The 20090-nt window shown below is 44.6% G+C and overlaps 1 protein-coding gene across 1 annotated transcript in view; it reads left to right on the forward strand.

Moving 5' to 3' along the window:
* The window catches only part of LOC147422921 (protein NO VEIN-like), a 42697-nt gene extending 31930 nt beyond the window's left edge, over positions 1-10767 (forward strand). Inside the window, exons 4-5 of the mRNA XM_086501416.1 lie at positions 7711-7971; positions 9177-10767. Coding sequence (XP_086357542.1) covers positions 7711-7971; positions 9177-10202 — 1287 coding nt within the window. The 3' untranslated portion in view covers positions 10203-10767. The remainder of the gene's footprint in view (positions 1-7710; positions 7972-9176) is intronic.
* The last annotated feature ends 9323 nt before the right edge of the window (positions 10768-20090 follow it).

Here is a 20090-nt window from a genome sequence, read left to right on the forward strand (position 1 = left end):
CAGTAGCCCACCAAATAAGCCTCCGTACAGGGTTAGTGCGGCTCAACAGAAAGAGATAATGGGCCAAGTACAGGAGCTGTTAAAAAAGGGGCTGATTCAGCCCAGTTCATCTCCATTCTGCTCTCCAGTGTTGTTGGTGCAGAAAAAGGATGGCTCATGTCGTATGTGCATCGACTACCGTGCACTGAACAAGAATACCATCAAGAATAGGTTCCCTATACCTAGAATTGATGATATTCTGGACAAATTAGAAGGAGCAACTATGTTTAGCAGGATAGATCTAAAGAGTGGGTACCATCAGATCCGCATTAGATTAGAGGATGTGCACAAGACTGCTTTTAGAACGACGTTTGGCCTTTACGAATTTTTAGTGATGCCCTTTGGTCTCACAAATGCTCCTGCTACGTTCAATAGGATGATGGACAGAATTTTCCGTCCACACCAGCAATTTGTTGGTACATTCTTTGATGACATGATAGTCTACTCAAAGAATGAAGAGGAGCATAGGCATCACTTGGCCATTGTGTTCAAAGAGCTGCGCAGTCATAGGTTGCTCATCAATGCAAAGAAAAGTGAATTTTTTCTGGAAGAAATTCATTTTCTGGGACACATTGTCTCAAAGGATGGTGTCAGAATGGATCCTGCAAAAGTTGAAGCGATCAAGTCATGGCCAGATTTGAAGACGGTGCATGATGTCCGAAGCTTTTTGGGACTATGCTCCTATTACAGACGGTTTATCCGAAATTTCGTTGAGATTGCTTCACCTTTACATGCTCTTCAAAAGAAGGCAGTCACCTTTAGATGGACACAGAAAGAGATTTCAGCTTTTAATCTCTTAAAGGAAAGGATGACTTCAGATCCAGTCATTGTGTTGCCAGATCTTAGGAAGTCATTTGTGGTCCAGTGTGATGCCTGTGGTAGTAGCATTGGTGCAGTGCTAATGCAAGATGGCAGGGTAGTGGCCTATGAGAGCAGAATTTTGCAAGGGCCAGAGATGATCATGCAGGTCTATGAGAAAGAGTTACTGGCTGTGATTCATGCGCTCTTAAGTTGGAAACACTACCTGCTAGGTGCAGACTTTGTTGTCCAAACGGACCATCAGACCTTGCGATACTTCTTGACACAGACAAAGTTATCTGAGAAGCATATGCGATGGGCAAATATCTTGTCCATGTTCCATTTTCAGATTGTGCATGTGGAAGGCAAGAAGAACTTTGTGGCTGATGCCTTGTCAAGGAAGCCACAAATTTCAGCTGTGTCAATTCCTTATCATCATGAACTTGATGATATGAGAGAACAGTATGCAAATGATGAAGATTTTGCAAGGGTCTTCTAGCAGCTAATGGATGGACAACGTCATGAACACTATCTTCTCAAAGATGGGTTCATGATGATGCATGGCAGATTGTGTGTCACAAAGCCATTGCGACGCAAAGTTATGAAAGAGAGTCATGTCCCACCGTATGCAGGGCATCGTGGTATCGATGCTACAGTTAAAGCAGTCAAGACATTCTTCTATTGGCCTACATTGAGAAGGGATGTGGATGCCTTTGTGCGAGAATGCCTAATTTGCCAAAAGGTCAAGTTTGACAGGCGAAAGGCACCAGGGTTATTGCAACCACTACCTATTCCAGACAAACCATGGGAAAGTATTGCTATGGATTTTTTCTTTGATCTTCCGAGAACACAGACAGGAAACGATGGTATTTGGACCATTATTTGCAGATTTAGCAAACAGGCTCATTTTCTTCCTGTCAGGAAGAAGATAAAACCAGATCAGATGGCACGCTTGTTTATGAGCAATATTTTCAAGTATCATGGCATGCCACAGTCGATTGTTAGCGACCGTGATCCACGCATGACAAGTTTGTTCTGGAGAGGCTTGTTTGAGAATATGGGCACCACACTCAAATTCTCTTCGTCATTTCATCCTCAAACAGATGGGCAGTCAGAAGAGGCAAATTCTACTGTCCTAGATCTGCTGAAGTATTATGTGTCAGAGCATAAAGGAAAGTGGGAGCAGTATTTGCCATTGGTGGAGTATGCATACAATAATACAGTGCATTCATCAACTGGCAAGGCACCTTTTGAGATAGTTGAAGGTGGCAAGAAAGTTCCTCCCATACTGCATACAAAGGACAAGATATTTGAAGCAGATAAGTATACAGGGTTCACACGCAGGCAATACATGAGTCGACGAGGTGTTGAATACACCAGGGTTGACAATGAGCATGTATGTGTCGTACATGTGTCGACAGGTGTTGAATACATCAGTGTTGACTAGGAGCATGAACGACATAGATGCAAACGAGGACGTTTGAGATTTCAAGAGGGGGGTATGTCACCAGCGTGTGACTACTATCTATCCTTTTTGTTGATTTCTTTCTTATTATCTATTTACTTTCACTTTTTGGAAACACCCCTCGGGAAATCTAACTGCCCTGCATTGCATAGCTAGTGTGGAACTGTCCAGAGGGAGTCCAGGCCTGAGGGCAAGAGAGCACTAAGGTTGGACAAGGACTATGGTTAGCCAAGTGGGGTCATTGACTAGCCAAAGTGGAATCCTTTGCTACAGAGGCTACATTTCAGTTCTGGATGTGGCTACAGTGTACAAAGAGGGTCGGATGACCTAGAAAGATACAATGGCAGCATCTCCTAAAATTTAGGGAACTGCTATTTTGGGACCTGAAAATGTGTTTGCGTCATTACCTCCGGAATGACAAGGGGAACATTTTCTTACTCTGCCGTGAAGTCAACTGGGCAACCGGTTGGGAGATTTTTAGGCGGCAACCCCGAAACGGGAAAATGCTTGTAAATGTGCCAAGTGGCACATTCTGGTGCGCTTTCCTCATGCAACAAGAAGTGGCGCTGAATTTAAGCTGGAAGAGGCTCATTTTCAGTTGTCACAGGTTAAGAGCTATGGAGTGCTTGCTTTTCCTCTTATGCACAGTGCGGTGCCAGGAGTGATGCCCTACACGCTACGCACTGCCCTCTCTCTCCCCTTTGGCAGTATGTTATGCCCCACTAGTGGGCTTTTCATTTGACCAATGTATAGTTGTGTGGGTTCATGCGCGATTGCCGAGGCAAGAGCCTCTTGCACAGGTACTGGATTAGCTAGCGGCTAATCCCCCCGCAGGTACAGGTGAATTCGGAGAGGTTTCACGCCAGAAATCTCGTCCGATTCAAAGGGCAAGTAGCCCTACAGGTGCGGGAGCTCGAGGACTTGCTAAGGATGCGACCGGCACGCGAAACGGAGCCCGAAACAGTGAATTACAGCCTGCTGTGTATTTTTGCAGGTTTAGGGTTTTGGCCCTAAACAGACCCTAATACCCCCAGGAGGTTCGGGGACGCAAGGGGACCGCTGTACAGGCGATCTGGCGCATTTTCAGGGCTGAAAACAGAGAATTTAGCGTGCTGCAGATTATCGCCAGGTTTTGCAAAGTGCCCGTATGCGTCGGGTAAGTCATTCAATGCGTGGGAATATTGACTGTGAAGGGTCCTAGTACAGTTATGCGGCCGAAATCGGGCCGGAACAGTTGAAATTCAGCCAAGTGTGGGCGGGGCAGCTTGTAGGGATCCACAACGTTTATTCCCTCTTTTGAACAATAAAGAAATACCGAAAGGGGCGCCTAAGTTAGGGGCCAATCTGGTGTCGGTCTACTCATACAGGTGCAATCTAGCAGCCTGTATCCCTCTCCCCTTTGTTGTGTCTTGAAAGTACAGGTAAAGTGGATGACAAATTAAATGGGTGAAAGCTAAATCAAGGTTTAAAGTAAAGTCTACCGCCCTTTTTGGATTGAACAGGCCGGTTTCAGTCACCATCTCTGGAAAACTCTTTTATGTCCTCATCTAGTGCAAAGAAAATAGACTGTCTTCTAGGTGCAGCATACTCTGATGTGTTGGGGGCAAAGTAACATATAGCAATGTACAAGAATCTACTTGTCTCAGCTCTCAATCTTACCCACATGTATCTGCCCTGATCATCTCTTCGAACAATGTGCACAAGTGGTTGTAACTCCTCTCTGAATAGGACTCCTACTCCTCTTGACCCTCTACCCCTGTGCTCTGATCTCGTCTCTGCTGGACAAGTTGTCTCCCACCTATATCCATTCACATGTGGCATAAGTTTTCCCGGTGTCTGGTGTGTCTCTAAGTAAAAGACCATGTCTCTCAAGAAGAAGTGACCCGTTACAGGTCCATGTTACCATCTTCAGTGTGGTCCCACAGGTCTCGCACCGTCATGTGGAGCGTCGCTCCAATATCACCACCCTTCCATCTCGGTAAAAAGCAATCTTGTCTTTTTTTCTTGCCGCTCTAATATCCTACATTACCTCCTGCATATGAGCAATCTGCGAGAGGGTGAGGTCATCTCGAAGAAAGATGCCCGTCTTCTTAAGAGTTGGTTTCTTCTTCAAAAAGTCCTTTGCTTCCATGGAGGGGAAATGAAGGATAAGTGCCCTTTCCTTCAAGTTTTTCCCATTGCTTCCATTTTTCTTATTGCCCACTCTCTAAGCTCTTGTATGTGTCGGCTCATTAACTTCCATCATAGTCATGAGTTCGTTTACCTTTTCGTCCACTCTGTCTTTAAGTCCACAAATTCTCACATGAAAGGCACGCACTCGTCTCCTTTGCTCCTCTGGTTGTGTCAAGTTAATAATGGTGGGTGTGGGCGTTGTTTTCTTGCCTTTTCCTTTCTTGGCAAGCTCGATCCATTTCTCGGCCTCGTGCGCTTGTAATAACATCCACCCAAGAAGTCGTCCTTTCTTTGTGTTGGATCTCCCACTCTTTGATGGCGCATACTTGCTCTTTGATCGTGTTGAGTTCTTCAATTACTGACGGTTGAAGCTCTCCCTCTTTGAGTGTGTTTCGTGATCACACCTGTGCAAGCTCCTTCTTGAGTAATGCAATCTCCTCATCTTGGGCTTTCACACGATCTTCAAGTATGTTTATCCTGCTTTCTTGAGCCGGCACATTCTTCAAGCGTCTTTATTGTGCCTAGGAGGTTGCGATTAATCTTGTTGATGGTCTCGCACATTTCTTTGCATTTTTGAATGGCCTGCTCCAAAGGGTCGTCTTGTCAACTTGCTTCATGTTCGAGAACCCAAGGGAGGGAGAAAAATGAAATGAAATGATATATTAACGTCTACAAAAGGCCAAAATGACCTATGAGACCAACTGATTACAATGATGAGTCTAGTACCAAGTCTGGGTACAAACAAAGAAATCTACAAACAAAGAACTAATAGGAGTGCTACCGACTCCTATGGGTGGCTGGTAGGCTGAGCAATGGTATCATGCCATAAGGGTACAAAGTGGGGATAAGTGTCACCATGATACAATATAGCAGTAGCATGAAGCCTATCCTGATCGACACTCCGGGTGTCGTGCTAGAATCCTGTGGATCCTCTGCCGCAATCTCCTTCTGTGCTGCGTGGCTCTCCTCCTCAGTCGCGGTTGTCTCGATCTCCCTAACTGAAATGAGAGAGAGAGAGAGAGAGAGAGAGAGAGAGAGAGAGAGAGAGAGAGAGAGAGAGAGAGAGAGAGAGAGAGAGAGAGAGAGAGAGAGAGAGAGAGAGATGAAATGAAATGAAATGTTATATTAACGTCTTCAAAAGGCCAAAGTGACCTATGAGACCAGAAAGTTACAATGCGGTGTATCTGATACAAAGTCAGATTAACAAAATAAATTAAACTAGGATAACAAAATATAAATACTGCGGGATCCTAAACTAAGCAGTACAATGTGAAGACAATATGGGAGGGGAGTAGAGATCCATCTTCATCTGCACTCTGGACGACGAAAGAGTATGGCTTGAATCTTTTGCCATAGCCTCCCTCGAAATTGTGTAGCTCCTCTCCTCCCTCGGGGTCGTCTAGATCTCCCTAGCTCCAATGCTCGGTCTATGAGAATGCCAGTAGTGCGGGTAGACCTCTCCACCGTCGCTGGTTGCTCCTCTGTCTGTTCTTCTGGGTGTACAGTATCTAGTGTAAGGAAATCTGTGATCTGTCTCTGGGGATGTCTCTCTTCACCTCTCCTCAGTAAAGTTTCTCTATGCTTGTGTAACTCAAGTAGATAAAGCCCAAGACATCTTTGATCCTCATAACTCATGACCCTAGATAGAGGCCCGAAACCTTCTCTGAATAGACAGTGAAAACGGCCTCGTATCTCATAGTACACTGTGCAATGACATATGTAATGTACTTCTGTCTCTGGCTCTAGATGGCATAAGCGGCATATTCTGTTATTTGCTGGTGTCCCTCTGAATCTGCCAATCTCAATCTCGAGTTGATGTGAGGACGTGCGTATCTGGCCAATGGCACAACGCAAACCATGCGAAAGATGCGTGTCCATATAGCTAGGTCGAATTACAAACCCATCCCCCGTGAGGTGGAGAAGATGCTCTCCATAGAAAGCCATCTTTGTGCCCAACTCTTGTAACGGCTCTATCCATGTCCTCCTCGTGTCCAATTGGACCAAATCCTGACGGATGAGTCTATTAATCTCTACCCGTGTCAGAGACCTCAAGGGTGCCTGAAGAGAGAGAAATGAAATGTTATATTAACGTCTTCAAAAGGCCAAAATGACCTATGAGACCTGAAAGTTACAAAGTGGTGGATCTGATACAAAGTCAGAGTAACAAAATAACCTAACAACAGTACAAAACAAAGATATATACTATGGGGTCCTAAGTTGGTCGATGTGAGTCGGGCAAAAAACTAAGCAGAATAATCGGCGGCTTGTTGGGATAGCTGAATCACAAGAGATCTAGCATCGGTCGTTGGCGAATCTCATCAATTTCCTCCATGGTTAGTAGTCAGACCAGGCGTCGTGTATGCCTGGCCAGCGTGCTCCGAATTTTCTGTCGTAGCCTTCGTCGATGCTGTGTAGTTCTTTGCAGTCGCGAGCGCCTGGTTTTTCCCAGTTCAATTGCTCGGTCAATCAGTGTGCCTCTGGTGTGAGACGGGGGGGAGCTCTGCTGTGGGAGTGGCTCTTGCGGCTGTCCCGTGTCTGCTCTGAAGAAGTCTGTGATCCGTCTTTGAGACTGGCTAGCCTCGCCATTCATCAAGCTATCTCTGTGTCTGCGCAGCTCGAGCAAGAACAAACCCAGGCATCTCTGATCTTCGTCTCCCATGACTCTTGAGAGTGGTCCAAAACCCTCTCTGAACAAGCAATGGAAGCGGCCTCGTATCTCGTAGTAGACGGGGCAGCAGCATGTATAGTGTAGCTCTGTCTCAGGTTCCATGTTACACAAGGGGCATGTCCTGTCCTCTGTTGGTACTCCGCTGTATCTCCCAAGTTCAATTTCAGGAGCCCCGGACGAAGCTCTGGCTCTTTGACACCTTGGTGGCTTTAGCATTGCTCTATGGAACCGAGATATGGGGACCTTCATTGGATCACCACGGGAGGCCGGGTCGCTCAGACGGATGGGGGAACATGGAGAAACCTCTCGTCTCTATGATCTCGCGGCTCATTAGAGCCAAGGCATCAGTACCACGGGCCATTATCCGAGCAGAGCCAGCGGCCCCCCCACTTGTGGTGGAGGCGCTCACCAGATCAGTCTCCTTCATAAACCGCACATGGGCACTTCCTAGAGAGAGAGAGAGAGAGAGAGAGAGAGAGAGAGAGAGAGAGAGAGAGAGAGAGAGAGATTTGGCTGTTTGCCTTTTGCTTTATGAAATGTTGCTTTCCTTTTCTTTTCTTTTTTGAAGGTGGTTCAGCATGAGGCCATTCCATACGGTGCGCAGAGAAGTAACTATCTGATGGAACTTTTCAATTGGGCAGTGCCGTACGTACAGCGCTATCTACAGAAACTGCATCCAAATGTTTATGAGAGATTGCAAAAGGCCGGGGTCAATGATACATTGAGTAAATTTACTTGTTTGGTTTGCAATCAGCTTTTTTTCTGCTACAAACTACCTGGCGAGCTCTGCATTGCCAGTGACAGGGTCGAATGCAACTACCTGCTTGAGGTACGCCCCCCTTTTTTTATTTTCCTTCTTGCTATTGCAAAATCTGCAGTTTTTTCCCCATGTCAAGCTGCCCCTCCGCAGTGTAGACTCTGACATTATCTTTTTGCAAGAAGTGGCCAAGGGTCTTAGTAAGAAGAGCACACGCGTGTGCTCTCTCGCCCTTGTATTCACGTGATGCTAAATAAACAAACATAGGGTAGTGACAGTTTGAGGTCTTCAATTCTCTGTTAGGAGCAGTACACCTTTGTGTACTTTTTTGTTTGTTAAGTTTACGTCATGTTGAGTTGCAGTTAGCACAGTTTTTTGGTGAGAATTTAGTCGATCATTCCATGGTTTGCATTGTCCACCCCCTCCAATCATGATAAAATCTCAGCCGCCAAATGTATGCCCTTTCAATAGTGTTAGTTTAACCAGCATATCAATGAGCCATATGATCAGTGCCCTGTATCCTTACCCCAATCCATCCCTTATCACACACACCCCTCTCCATGACATTTTACCGTTGCAACACCTATCTGCCATTCGGAAGGGGTTACTTGTGGAGAAATTTGGTCAGAATTGTGGGTAGCATAACACAACAAGGCGTCTGTGCCATGTAGATTTGTGGGAGCAGGAATAAGCCTTGCCCCAATGGTCTCTGAGGCATTTTTTAAAATTGATATTTGCGGTGCATAGGTTGTCGACATAGTTATACAAGGTTATCCTTGTTCTGATGGTATTCAGATATGAGTGTCGTTGTGTTTACATTGACCACCTTTTTTGTGGTACTCTCTAGAGGCCCTTTGCTGACAATGCATATCTGTGTGCAAGAAGGATAGCAGACTACTAGACTAGATATGGAGCGAAGGAGTTGGCAGAGACAAAGAAGAGTTTTGATACGGATTATCTGTTGCTTATTGGTGAGGATGGTAGTGTTACACTGAAGAGTAGTTTTGATCCCAGTCGGAGAAGCTGGTTGTCCGAAGGCATAAGATTTGTGTGTTGACCAGTCTGTGCACTGAAGCCCTACCTTCCCCAGTATTTATAGGTTTACAGTGAAGGATACTCTTGATCTTAGTTTGAGAAGCTGTTGTCGAAGGGCATGAGATTTGTGTTGACCAGTCTGTGCGCTGAAATGTAACAGTTCGTTGGCTTTGTTTTTCGGTAGATTGCTTCTGTAAGATAATAGTTTGCAGTTTGTGAATGCTCATTGTGTTCTTTCGCAGGGTGATATATTCTATGCTGTTCATTTCGATGATCTAAATGGCCTCTTCTTGGAGTTTTCCAAACTATTTTTTGACAAGGAGTCAAATGTCCAGCTTGCAAACTTCTTACATCTAATTACTTTGTCAGTCCAGTCTGGCTCAAAGGAAACAGAAATTGAAGCTTTACTTGCATCTCAAGGCATTGATTCCTCTCTAGAGAGTGATGCAAACTGGACATTCCGCTTTCCTGATTGTAAAATTTTACCAGTGTCTGCCGAGAAATTTACGGAACGGAATGTTGCAGATTTTGCACCTAAGAAAGCAAGGAAATTCTTTTCAGACACTTGGCCTCCACGGTCTTTGCAGCATGCAGTGAGAAATGTTAATCACAGGTCACACAGATTAGCTGCATGTCAGAAATCGCTTGATGCAATAATGAAGGAGATTGACATTAAGAAGGGGCACAAACCTCAAAGAGGGACCACAGAAGGGGCCAATACCAAAACAGAAATTGCTGCAGATGAGAGTGAACATCTTTGTGGAGATAGGGTTCCTAAAGATGGGACTTCAGCAGTTTTGTTACCTAGCTATGACCTTGGTGACCAAGTCATCTTCTCAGATCGGGAGCAGCTGGTAACAGGCCAACCTAATGAGCAGCATCAAGAACTGACAGGCCGCTTAGGCGAGGCTGTAGTATTTAACCACTTACTAGAGAAGCACGGGCCAGAACTTGTGACCTGGATGAATGCGGAGGAAGAAAGTGGCTTGCCATATGACATTGTCCTAAAGGGAGGTGATGGGCAGCAAAAACTGATGGAAGTGAAGACCACTTGGACAGAGGACAAGGATTGGTTCGAAATGTCTCCTCATGAGTGGGAGCTGGCATGTCGCCTTGGTGATCGCTTTGTTATTGTTCGTGTCTTTCTGGCTGGAGGATCGTCCTCTGCTCGCTTCCTTTGGTTGCCAGATCCTTCTCAGCTTTGCCAGCAGCGACTCATCAAGCTTGCCCTTGTTCTGCCACGCCACAACGCTGATCACAGCGTGTAGTTGGCTCCAATGTATGTAACCATTACCCTCACATACAACACCTTACCATCCAAAAAAGAAAGAACATTCAGAGCAAATGTATGCATCATGCAGCCCATGTGAAGGTGATTGGCAAACGGTTGACCTCATTCATGAGAAAGCATTATCCCGTCAATGCTCGGTCATGCATGTAGGTAGCATGTAGGCTTTGTTAAAGCTGGAAAGCCATTGCCCATTGCGCCAACAAACCACAGCAATATCACCTAGCAAGAATGCTGCCATGCCACCATTCTGAGCCCATGCCTGATCAGAAGAATCTGTATTAAGAGATACTTGATGATGGTCATAATGTGGAAAAGCATCAAGCTCTATCGTTGCCATTACCGAAAGGTTTGATGATCAAAAAGCATCTGTGTAAAAATAGTGGTCATGAAACATACATTGAATAGGTTTGTATGAAGCAAAGAGCAATGGTTAGTCAAGTCTCTCCCCCTCCAAAAATCCTCAAAAGAGAAGGTAGACAATGGGGAACATTAACATTTTGAGCATTTAACATATTTGAAATAGTCAAGAATTTTCCGTGTCATTTTTCCATCTCTCCTTGAAGTTTAAATTGCAAACCTACAATTGGCAGGCTCTCTCTCTCTCTCTCTCTGTGAGCTACTTCCTCCCCAGCCATCGCCATCATTCTCTGCTGCACTCACACTGCCCTTTTCCCCGGTGCCCACGCTCAGCCATGCAATTCATATTTCGTACGTTGTCTTGAACCTTTCTTTATTAAAAAAAAAACTAAGCGGAGGGCTTGCCTGGCCTAAAGCAGGGGGTGTGCTTGCAAGAGAGGGAAGTACTTCTCTACATCTATGCTCTTGGGAAAATTTTAGGAATGTATGCATAGTGTGGTGGTTCAGAGAAGGTGTAGGGAACTTGTTCTTCTCACCATGGTCTTCAGCTTTCTCTTTGCCTTTTTTTGCTTTCCATTCTCTGCAGTCTCGTGCAGTGACCATTCACTGAAATAACGGGCGACCACATGGTAACCGGCGGAGGCCGTGAGCTATAGTGGGAGCCCTCGTTTTTTAGGGAATGGTCATTGCACGACCATTCCCGGCCATCATTGGTCGTGGGGAGTGGGGCCTGATTGCTCTATCTCAGTTGCACACGCAATTCCTCATGTTGAGTTGGCGCTCCATCATTGTAGGCGACAATACCCATTTTGCATGTAGATGTGTCACATGCTTGATGAAATTCTCACTGTTGATGTGTTCATTGGTTGATCCAAGCAAGCCTCGGATTCGATTGCTGAGGTGGGGTGCATCGAAGAGCTGGTCATTTTGCTTCTTCATGTTTAAGAGTTTCCCTTTATTTAATGTGATAAATCACACTATACTTACTCGGCAATTTCTCTGAGCCACACTATGCGTACACTTTTCCTCTTGCAAAACATCCTTTGTTCCATAAGGTCGTGGCTCATGGGGCTGGCGATCTCAACCATGCATTCACTACACCTTCTGCAACAGAATTCAACTTGCCTGGACGATCCATCCAAAATTGCAAAGAGGAAATGCAAGAAACTATTAACAAAAACAAAATCAACCACAACCTCCTAGGCACGAGAAAGACACTCGAGGATCATATAACGGCCAATTGCGGGACTCAACATCACAAAGTACACTTGACAAGAACCTTCAGTAATGAAAGAGCTCAAGACCATAAAAAACAAGTACAGGCCATCAAAGAAGGGGAGTGGATGTAATTGCAAAAACCAAGCGGAAAGTAGATGAGGCCGAGAAATGGATTGAGGCTGCCAAAAAAGGGCAAAGGCAAAGAATCAACTCTCACACCCACCACTTTTAACTTGAGGCGTATGTGTATCTAACATGTAAGGTTTACACGTCTCAAAGACCAAGATAATGTTGACGAAGGTATAGAATTCATGTTAATGATGGGGGTTTTGGAGCCGACGCATACAAGGCTTGGAGAGTGGGCAACAAGAAAAGTGAAAGCAAGGGGGTTAGTGCATCTAGACATCTATGAGAGATCAACGAGATTTGTGTGTGATGGCTAAGTGAAATGAATGTGAACTCAATGAAATTCTAGTGCATCAAGATGTCTATGAGGATGAGATGGTTGGATATTTTTGTGAGTGCATTAAGAGTCACGGAAGGATGAGATGGTTGCACGGTGATCTATGTGCATCAAGAGTACCGGACGGAATGAGATGGCTAGATTAAATGATTGAAACGCAGTGTTTAGTGTGAACTAAGTGTTTGATTTTGTGAATTGCATGCTATGTGTATTGTCTGTTGGGGAAGCGAAGGACTTTTTGAAGTAAAGACCCACTCTTAACGAGATTGGTAATTTTCTTGGAGATGACCTCACACTCTGAGGTAATGTTGGGTTTTTATGGAGATGGGAGGGTGGTGATAATGGAGCGACGCTCCATGTGGCCTATGGAACCACATTGAGGATAGCTTTACTGGGAGAGACTTGTCTGATGGGAGACAGCATGTAAGACAGGAAGTAGATCTAAGTACAAAATTCGGGGGGGGGGGGGGGGGGGGGGGGGGGGGGGGTTGGTGGTTGTTTCAGCAGTTCTGTTCACAGAGGAGCTACGAAGACTCTTACATCTTGTTCGAAGGGTGAAATTGAGGCAGAGCCGGGCATGCTATTTTATTTCTAACAGTTCACTCTATGCGACGTCTAGATGGTAGCTCCCTTTCTCTGTTTTACACGATGGCATATCAGGGAAGGGGATATCATCCCCTTGGGGGACTTTAATGCAAGGATGGACCACTCCCAAATAGTATTCTATGACATTGCAAGTGAAATGTTGAGAGTGTTAGATGTCGGCGATATGGGACTGGTCAGATCTTTCCAAGATGAGGAACATGCAAAATATGGGAGACAATAGACAGATATGGGGATTGCACATGGAATGGGCATACTTAATGGCCTACACAAATTCCAATCAGTGGATGTCTTCACTTGATTTTCACATAGACATAGGGCTAGCACACTTGACTATGTCATGACTCAGTCCAACTTTATATCTTTTATTTGGGACTTTATAGTCAGCCCTAGGCTTGTTGGTATAGCATTGGACCATTCACTCCTCACACTTACTATCTCTTTTCTGTTCAATATAGCTCATGTGGCACGAGTATCGACATCTACTTGCTACACCTTCACTCCGGAGACTAATGGTTTTTTCACATATGGGATTTACAGACGATTGTGCATAGAGGAGCCGAGACGGCCACTAGAGGAGCTCACCTAGTTATTGATAGAGACATTACACGATGCAGCAACAAAGGCATACCCACACACTCAGCCAGAGCATAGATGACGGTCTTGGGGCATGCCCCAAAACAATTGGTATGATGAGGAGTGTAGAGAGACGAGAGTGAGACTTCAGAGGGAGGTACTTTTGGGGTTCACTACTTACAGACGGTCATGGACTATATAGTGATGCTAAGTGCGATGGAAGAAGAGGGTCTACCTTGCCCACCTAGAGCGGGACCTAAACCAACTATTTCTAAGTCAGGCATGGAGACTTTTTCATGAGAACTCCCGACCCCCAACCTCCACTAAGACTTGGGGTGAGTATGGAGCATCTCTCTATACAGTCTCGGGACACCCATCATATGATCATGATGGATTGGTGGCAGAGCCCTTAAGACATGCTAGAGATATGGTTGCAGATTTTTTAGGAATGATGTTCAATCGAGCCATGTGTGAGGATCTCCCTGATACTTGGAGTAGGTCCACTATTGTGCCTATCTTTAAGGTAGGAGATTCTATTGAACTTGGGAACTATCGCACAATCATGATTGGACAAACAATGGCTAGGTTGTATGCATCCATTCTTGAGCACTAGTTGAGTAGATGGGCAAAGAAAGAGGGCATACGAGCGCCAAGACAAGCGGGTTTTAGGAGGGGGTTTTATACTCCGGACCATGTATTTGACACTTAGAGCTATTCTTGAGGGAAAATCACGTGGGAGAAGATTTATTGTAGCTTTGTGGATTTTTGCAAAGCTACAGTCCCAAAGCCAGATTGATGCACAAACTACAGAAGATGAGGGTGCATCCCATAGAGCTGATTTGGGGGGTCATGGCTCTATACAAGTTAGTAGCAGGGCAGGTCTACACTCTCAAGGGGACATTTAGGTCGATTCGCTCCACAATTGGATTGAAACAAAGTTTCTCACTCTCCCCTACTCTTTTTGGTATATGTGTGGATAAGGTTTCAGATTACATTGAGGAGGGTGATAAGAGGAGCATAGTTGGCAGGGGCACGGATTCCATTGTTGCTATATGATGATAATATTGTGTTGATTTCCAACTCCCCAAAGGGAATGCAGTGTCACTTGGATGCCCTGCACATTTGGCTTTGGATAATGGCCTGCCTGTGAACCTTGGCAAGACCAAGATCATGATGTTTAACACCACACCACACTATGTCAAGAGGTCAACACCCACCCTTACCTAGGGTCAGGAGATGATGGAGTATATATATATGCATACACTTATCTTGGGGTGGTATTTAGTGGCCCAGTGTTTTCCTTGAGGTGAGAAGCAAAGTCTAGCAACTTTGGGGAGACTATATAGGATAAGTTCGTAGGTTCTGGTCCAAGAACCTCGAATGAAGCTTTGGCTTTTTGATAATTTGGTGACTCTATCTATGCTTTATGAGGTGCAGGTATGGGGGCCTTCTATATCCTGTAGCACTAAGGGATGGAGATGTATGGAAAGGTCGTTGGTTTCTGTGATACCTCAGATGACCAGAGCCAAAGCTTTAGTACCACATGAGATTATTCCCGAGCTAGTTGCCCCCCCCCCCCCCCCCCCCCCCCCCCCCCCCCCCCCCCCCCCCCCCCCCCCCCCCCCCCCCCCCCCCCCCCCCCCCCCTTCCCCATTTGTGGTAGAGGCACGCACTTGATCAATCTCCTTTCTACATAGTATCTGGGACCTCCCCAGAGACAGATATGTCAGACTAGCCTTGTATTTCTCCCATCAACTAACATTGCAGGGAAATACATCTTGCTAGTATGCACAAATGACATCCTAGTTTCAGTTACATGTATGAGTATGGAGTCCCCTCTTCCATAGATGCATCCTCCTTGTTTCTCACGCAAAGAGAGATCACTAGACTCATTAGACTCATTAGACAGGACTTGATTTAGTTAGACTAACAAGGATATAGCCAACACATGAGTTGGGCTCAAAGATGGCTTTCTACAAAGGTCATCTTCTCTAGCTTAGAGAGGATGGGTTTGTGATCAAACCTAAATACATGGACACTCATTTATCTCATGGGATACGATATGCTATTGGTCAGCTACGTAGATCTTCACATCAACTCGAGATTGAAATTGTTAGATTCAGAGAAGTATCAACAGAGACTAGAACATGTCAGCTATGTCATATGGAGCCACAGACAGAGCTGCATTATATATTGAAGTCACGGAACGGAGCGTGGATCGACTCACACACACACACACACACACACACACACACACACACACACACACACACACACACACACACACACACACACACACACACACACACACACACACAGATACACAGAGAGCTTACACAGTACGCAGAGAAGTCGTTTGAAGGGTTATCTCCCAAAACCTTATTATCCACAAAAGTATAAGTGAGTATATACAAAGAGTTAGTGATAAGTGAGTTAGGCGGGCGGCGGGCCATATCCGTATAAGAGGCCACTTGGGCTTTAATCCCAACAACCTCCCACTTAAAGTCCAATGTGTCACTTTAAGTAACTGTAAATCTATGAACATAAATGTACAAAGATTTACACGGCTTCCATCTATCCAATGCCTAATAACTCACGACAATGCACAAAGCTTTCTCCTGGAAGTCCCTTTGTGAGTAGATCAGCAGGATTGTCCTTGGTGTGGATCTTCAACAGTTGTATCTAAGCGTCTTCAAGTACTTCCCTAATGAAGTGATATTTCACATCAATATGCTTAGTCTTCGAATGGAACACTGGATTCTTTGCCAATTGTATAGCACTTTGACTATCACAATATAACTCTGGCATATCTACTTTGATTCCCAAGTCTGCTATCAATCTACCAAGCCAAATAGCTTCTTTGCATTCCTCATTTGCTGCAACATACTCAGCTTCTGTAGTAGACTGTGTAATACAATCTTGTAATCGAGATCGCCATGATATGGCACCTCCAGCCAATGTAAAGACATAGCCTGATGTAGATATCTTCTTATCCAAGTCTCCTGCATAATCCGAGTCAGTGTATCCTCTGACACTCAAATCCTGACTACCATAGCATATGCGCATACTCTTTGTATGTTTTAAGTATCTCATGATACCTTTCACTGCCTCCCAATGTTTCTTGCCAGGATTTGACATATATCTGCTAACCACTCCCACTGCAAATGCAATATCTAGACATGTAGCAATCATTGCATACATCAAACTACCCACTGCATACGCATATGGAATCTTATCCATTTCAGCCTTTTCTTCCTCATACACAGGACAATCTTGTTTGCTAAGTTTCACATATGGTGGCAACGGAACACTCAATGCCTTTCCCTTCTCCATATTGAAACGTTGCAAAACCTTGTCAATATACTCTGTTTGAGATAACCAAATCAACTTCTTTGATCTGTCTCTCTCAATGCATATACCAAGTATATGACTTGCCTCACCCATGTCTTTCATGTCAAACGATTTTGCCATCTTTGACTTCAAAGCTGAAATTTCTTCCAAGTGTTTGCCAGCAATCAACATGTCATCCACATACAAAATAAGGATCAGCCAACTGCCATCCTTAGCCTTCTTTGTATATAGACAGTGATCGAACTCACTACGTTTGTAGCCTTGAGAAAGCATAAACTGGTGAAACTTATGGTACCATGCCCTCGGTGATTGTTTGAAGCCATAAAGACTCTTTAACAACTGGCATACCAAATCTTCCTTGCCTTTCTCAACAAACCCTTCTAGCTACTGCATGTAAATTTCCACATCTAAATCACCATGTAAGAACGTTGTCTTGACATCCATTTGGTGCAACACCAAATCCAATATAGCAACCAATGCAAGAAAGCATCTCAATGTAGTTATCTTGACCACTGGAGAGAAGACTTCATCAAAGTCAATGCCTTGTTCTTGCTTAAAGCCCTTGGCAACAAGCCTTGCTTTGTACTTTGGCTGACTATCATGAGCGGTGATCTTATACCTGTAAACCCATTTACAAGGTAGAGCATTTTTGCCCTGTGGTAATTTAACTAGCTTCCATGTCTGGTTTTTTTTGCAGAGTTGTCATCTCTGACTGCATGGCCAACTGCCATTTTTTCGAGTCAACCACTTGTAATTCTTCCTTGTAACAAGATGGTTCTCCGCAATCTGTGAGCATGACATAATTTAGAGATGGCACATAACGATCATGTGGTTTGGAGACATGCTCAAAACGTCTCACCCCAACTGATTCTGCCTCTCTAGCCACTATAGGCTGTTCCTGAGCCTGACCATGCTGTCTTGATGTGCTAGCACTAGGTCCATCTTCCCTAAAGACAACTCTTCTGATCTCCTCTATCTTCTCTAGCTCAGCGTGAAACTTGGCTTCATTGAAATGCACATCATTGCTACGAATAACTTTTCTGGACTCAGGATCCCAAATCCGGTAACCCATCTCGCCCGATGCTCCGTAGCCAAGAAATATACACTTCTTGCTCTTTGGTTCTAACTTATTCCTGAACTCCTTAGGAATATGGCTATAAGCTTCACAACCAAAGACTCTGAGATGCTTATACGAAGGTGCCTTGCCTGTCCATAGCATCTCGGCCACTTCACTCTTATCCACAACCCTATTAGGAGACCTGTTGATCAAATGGACTACTGTAGCCACTGCTTCCGCCCAAAATCCATCAGGCAACTCAGTATTTGACAACATGCTTCTGACCTTCTCTTGTATGGTTCTATTCATACGTTCTGCAATCCCATTCTGTGAAGGATTATATGGTGTAGTAAGTTCCCGCTTAATCCCTTTTGCTTCACAAAAGTCTTGAAAAGCTTTGGAAACGTACTCTTCACCATTGTCAGTTCTCAAGCACTTCAGCTTCTGACCACTCTGATTCTCCACAAGCTGCAAGAATGTCTTAAAGACCTTGAGCACCTCATCATTGTGCTTCAAGAAGTAAACCCATACTTTGCGAGAATAGTCATCTATAAAGGTACAAAAGTACGCTGCTCCCCCTAGTGACAAACTAGGCATTGGTCCGCATAGGTCACTGTGCACAAGATCTAACCGTTCGTCCCTACGATTCCTCTTTGATCTGTGCGGTTCCTGTGTTTGCTTACCATAAACACAATGCTCACAAAACTCGAAATCTTGAAATGAAAAACTAGGCAAATAACCATAATGAGAAAGTATTTCCATTCCTCTTTTGACATATGTCCCACCCTATGATGCCACAGTGACACACTTGGCTGCTCAATCACATTAATTACATTGTTTTTAACCTCTGAAACATGTAAAGTGTACAGAGTTCTTGACTTGCTGCCATGTGCTACAGTCATCGAACCTTTGGAGATCTTCTAAGCGTTGTTCCCAAAAACTGTCACATAACCTGCATCATCCAACTTCCCTGTACTGATCAAGCTCTTTCGGATTGCTGGAACATGTCTGACATTCTTGAGCCATAAAGAAGAGCCATTCTGAAACTTCAACTGCACATCTCCCACTCCAAGTATGTCATAAACCTGCTCATTGCCAAGTCTGACATAATCTTTAGTAGCCACATATGATGTAAACCACTCTTTGTGCGGAGAAACATGTAGATGCCCCTGAGTCGATAATCCAATCACTCATAGCATGTCCATCCTCTGTAGTCAAGAGAACAGAATCAAGATTGCTTGTGAGGAAGATGTCACCAGCTGCTATACCAGAATCACTGTCTGAACCAGATCTTGTGGCATTCACCTCTTCAATCTTCACTGAACTCTTCTTTTCATCTTGCTCGGAACTCTTTGTTTTGTCTTTTTCTTGTTTCCACTTCGTACAGTCTCTCTTCATGTGACCCTTCTTGCCACAATGGTAGCATTCTATGTCATCCTTTGCCTTCGAGTCACGAGACTTACTTCGGTTTTGTGCCTTCTTACACTTCTTCTCTTTAGACTGTTGTCTCCCTCGAACGACCAAAGCACTATTGCCTTTGCCTTTGTCAATGTTCTTCCTGTTCACTTCCTCTGTGAGCAAGCTGCCTTCTACATTGGCACTTGTAAGACCTTTTGGCGCGACAAAATTACTTAACGTTGTACGAAAGTATCCCAACTGTCTGGCAAAGTGATTAAGAGAAGCATAGCCTTCACTGAATCTGGAAAGACTATCTCCTGTGTTGTTAAATGGTTGAAAATTGTGTGAAATTCATTGACATGATTTGACATGGTTGTGCCTTCCTTCATCTTCAAATCCACCAATTTCTTGAGCCAGTAAATCTGAGAAGCAACACTTTGTTTCTCGTACATACCACATAGCTTTTGCCATACGCCATACGCTGTAGTCTCTTCTGCTACGTTGAAGTAAATAGTTTCTACTAGTGTCAGCATGATTGTGGAACAAGCTAACTCGTCAATCTCTTCCCACTCATCTTCAGCCATACCTTCGGGTCTCTCCCCTTTGAGCTTCAGTGGCTTCACTTTTTTTTTCTACACCAAAACCTGTCAAATCTGCTTCTTCCAGAATGGAAATTTTGTGCCATCTTGCTTCTTTATGTTGTAAAGAGTCTCACTTTGAGAAGATGCCATATTTGCCAAACTGTTTACTCCTGGGAAAAATCCGGCAGAGTTTCCCCTGTACACTGGCCTTTGTACACAATAAACAAGCTGTAAACAACAAGCTGAACACCTCTCCCAAGA

The sequence above is a fragment of the Adiantum capillus-veneris genome, chromosome 26 (genome assembly GCF_014529385.1).
Source record: "Adiantum capillus-veneris isolate H3 chromosome 26, ASM1452938v2, whole genome shotgun sequence".
Classification (NCBI taxonomy): Eukaryota; Viridiplantae; Streptophyta; class Polypodiopsida; order Polypodiales; family Pteridaceae; genus Adiantum; species Adiantum capillus-veneris.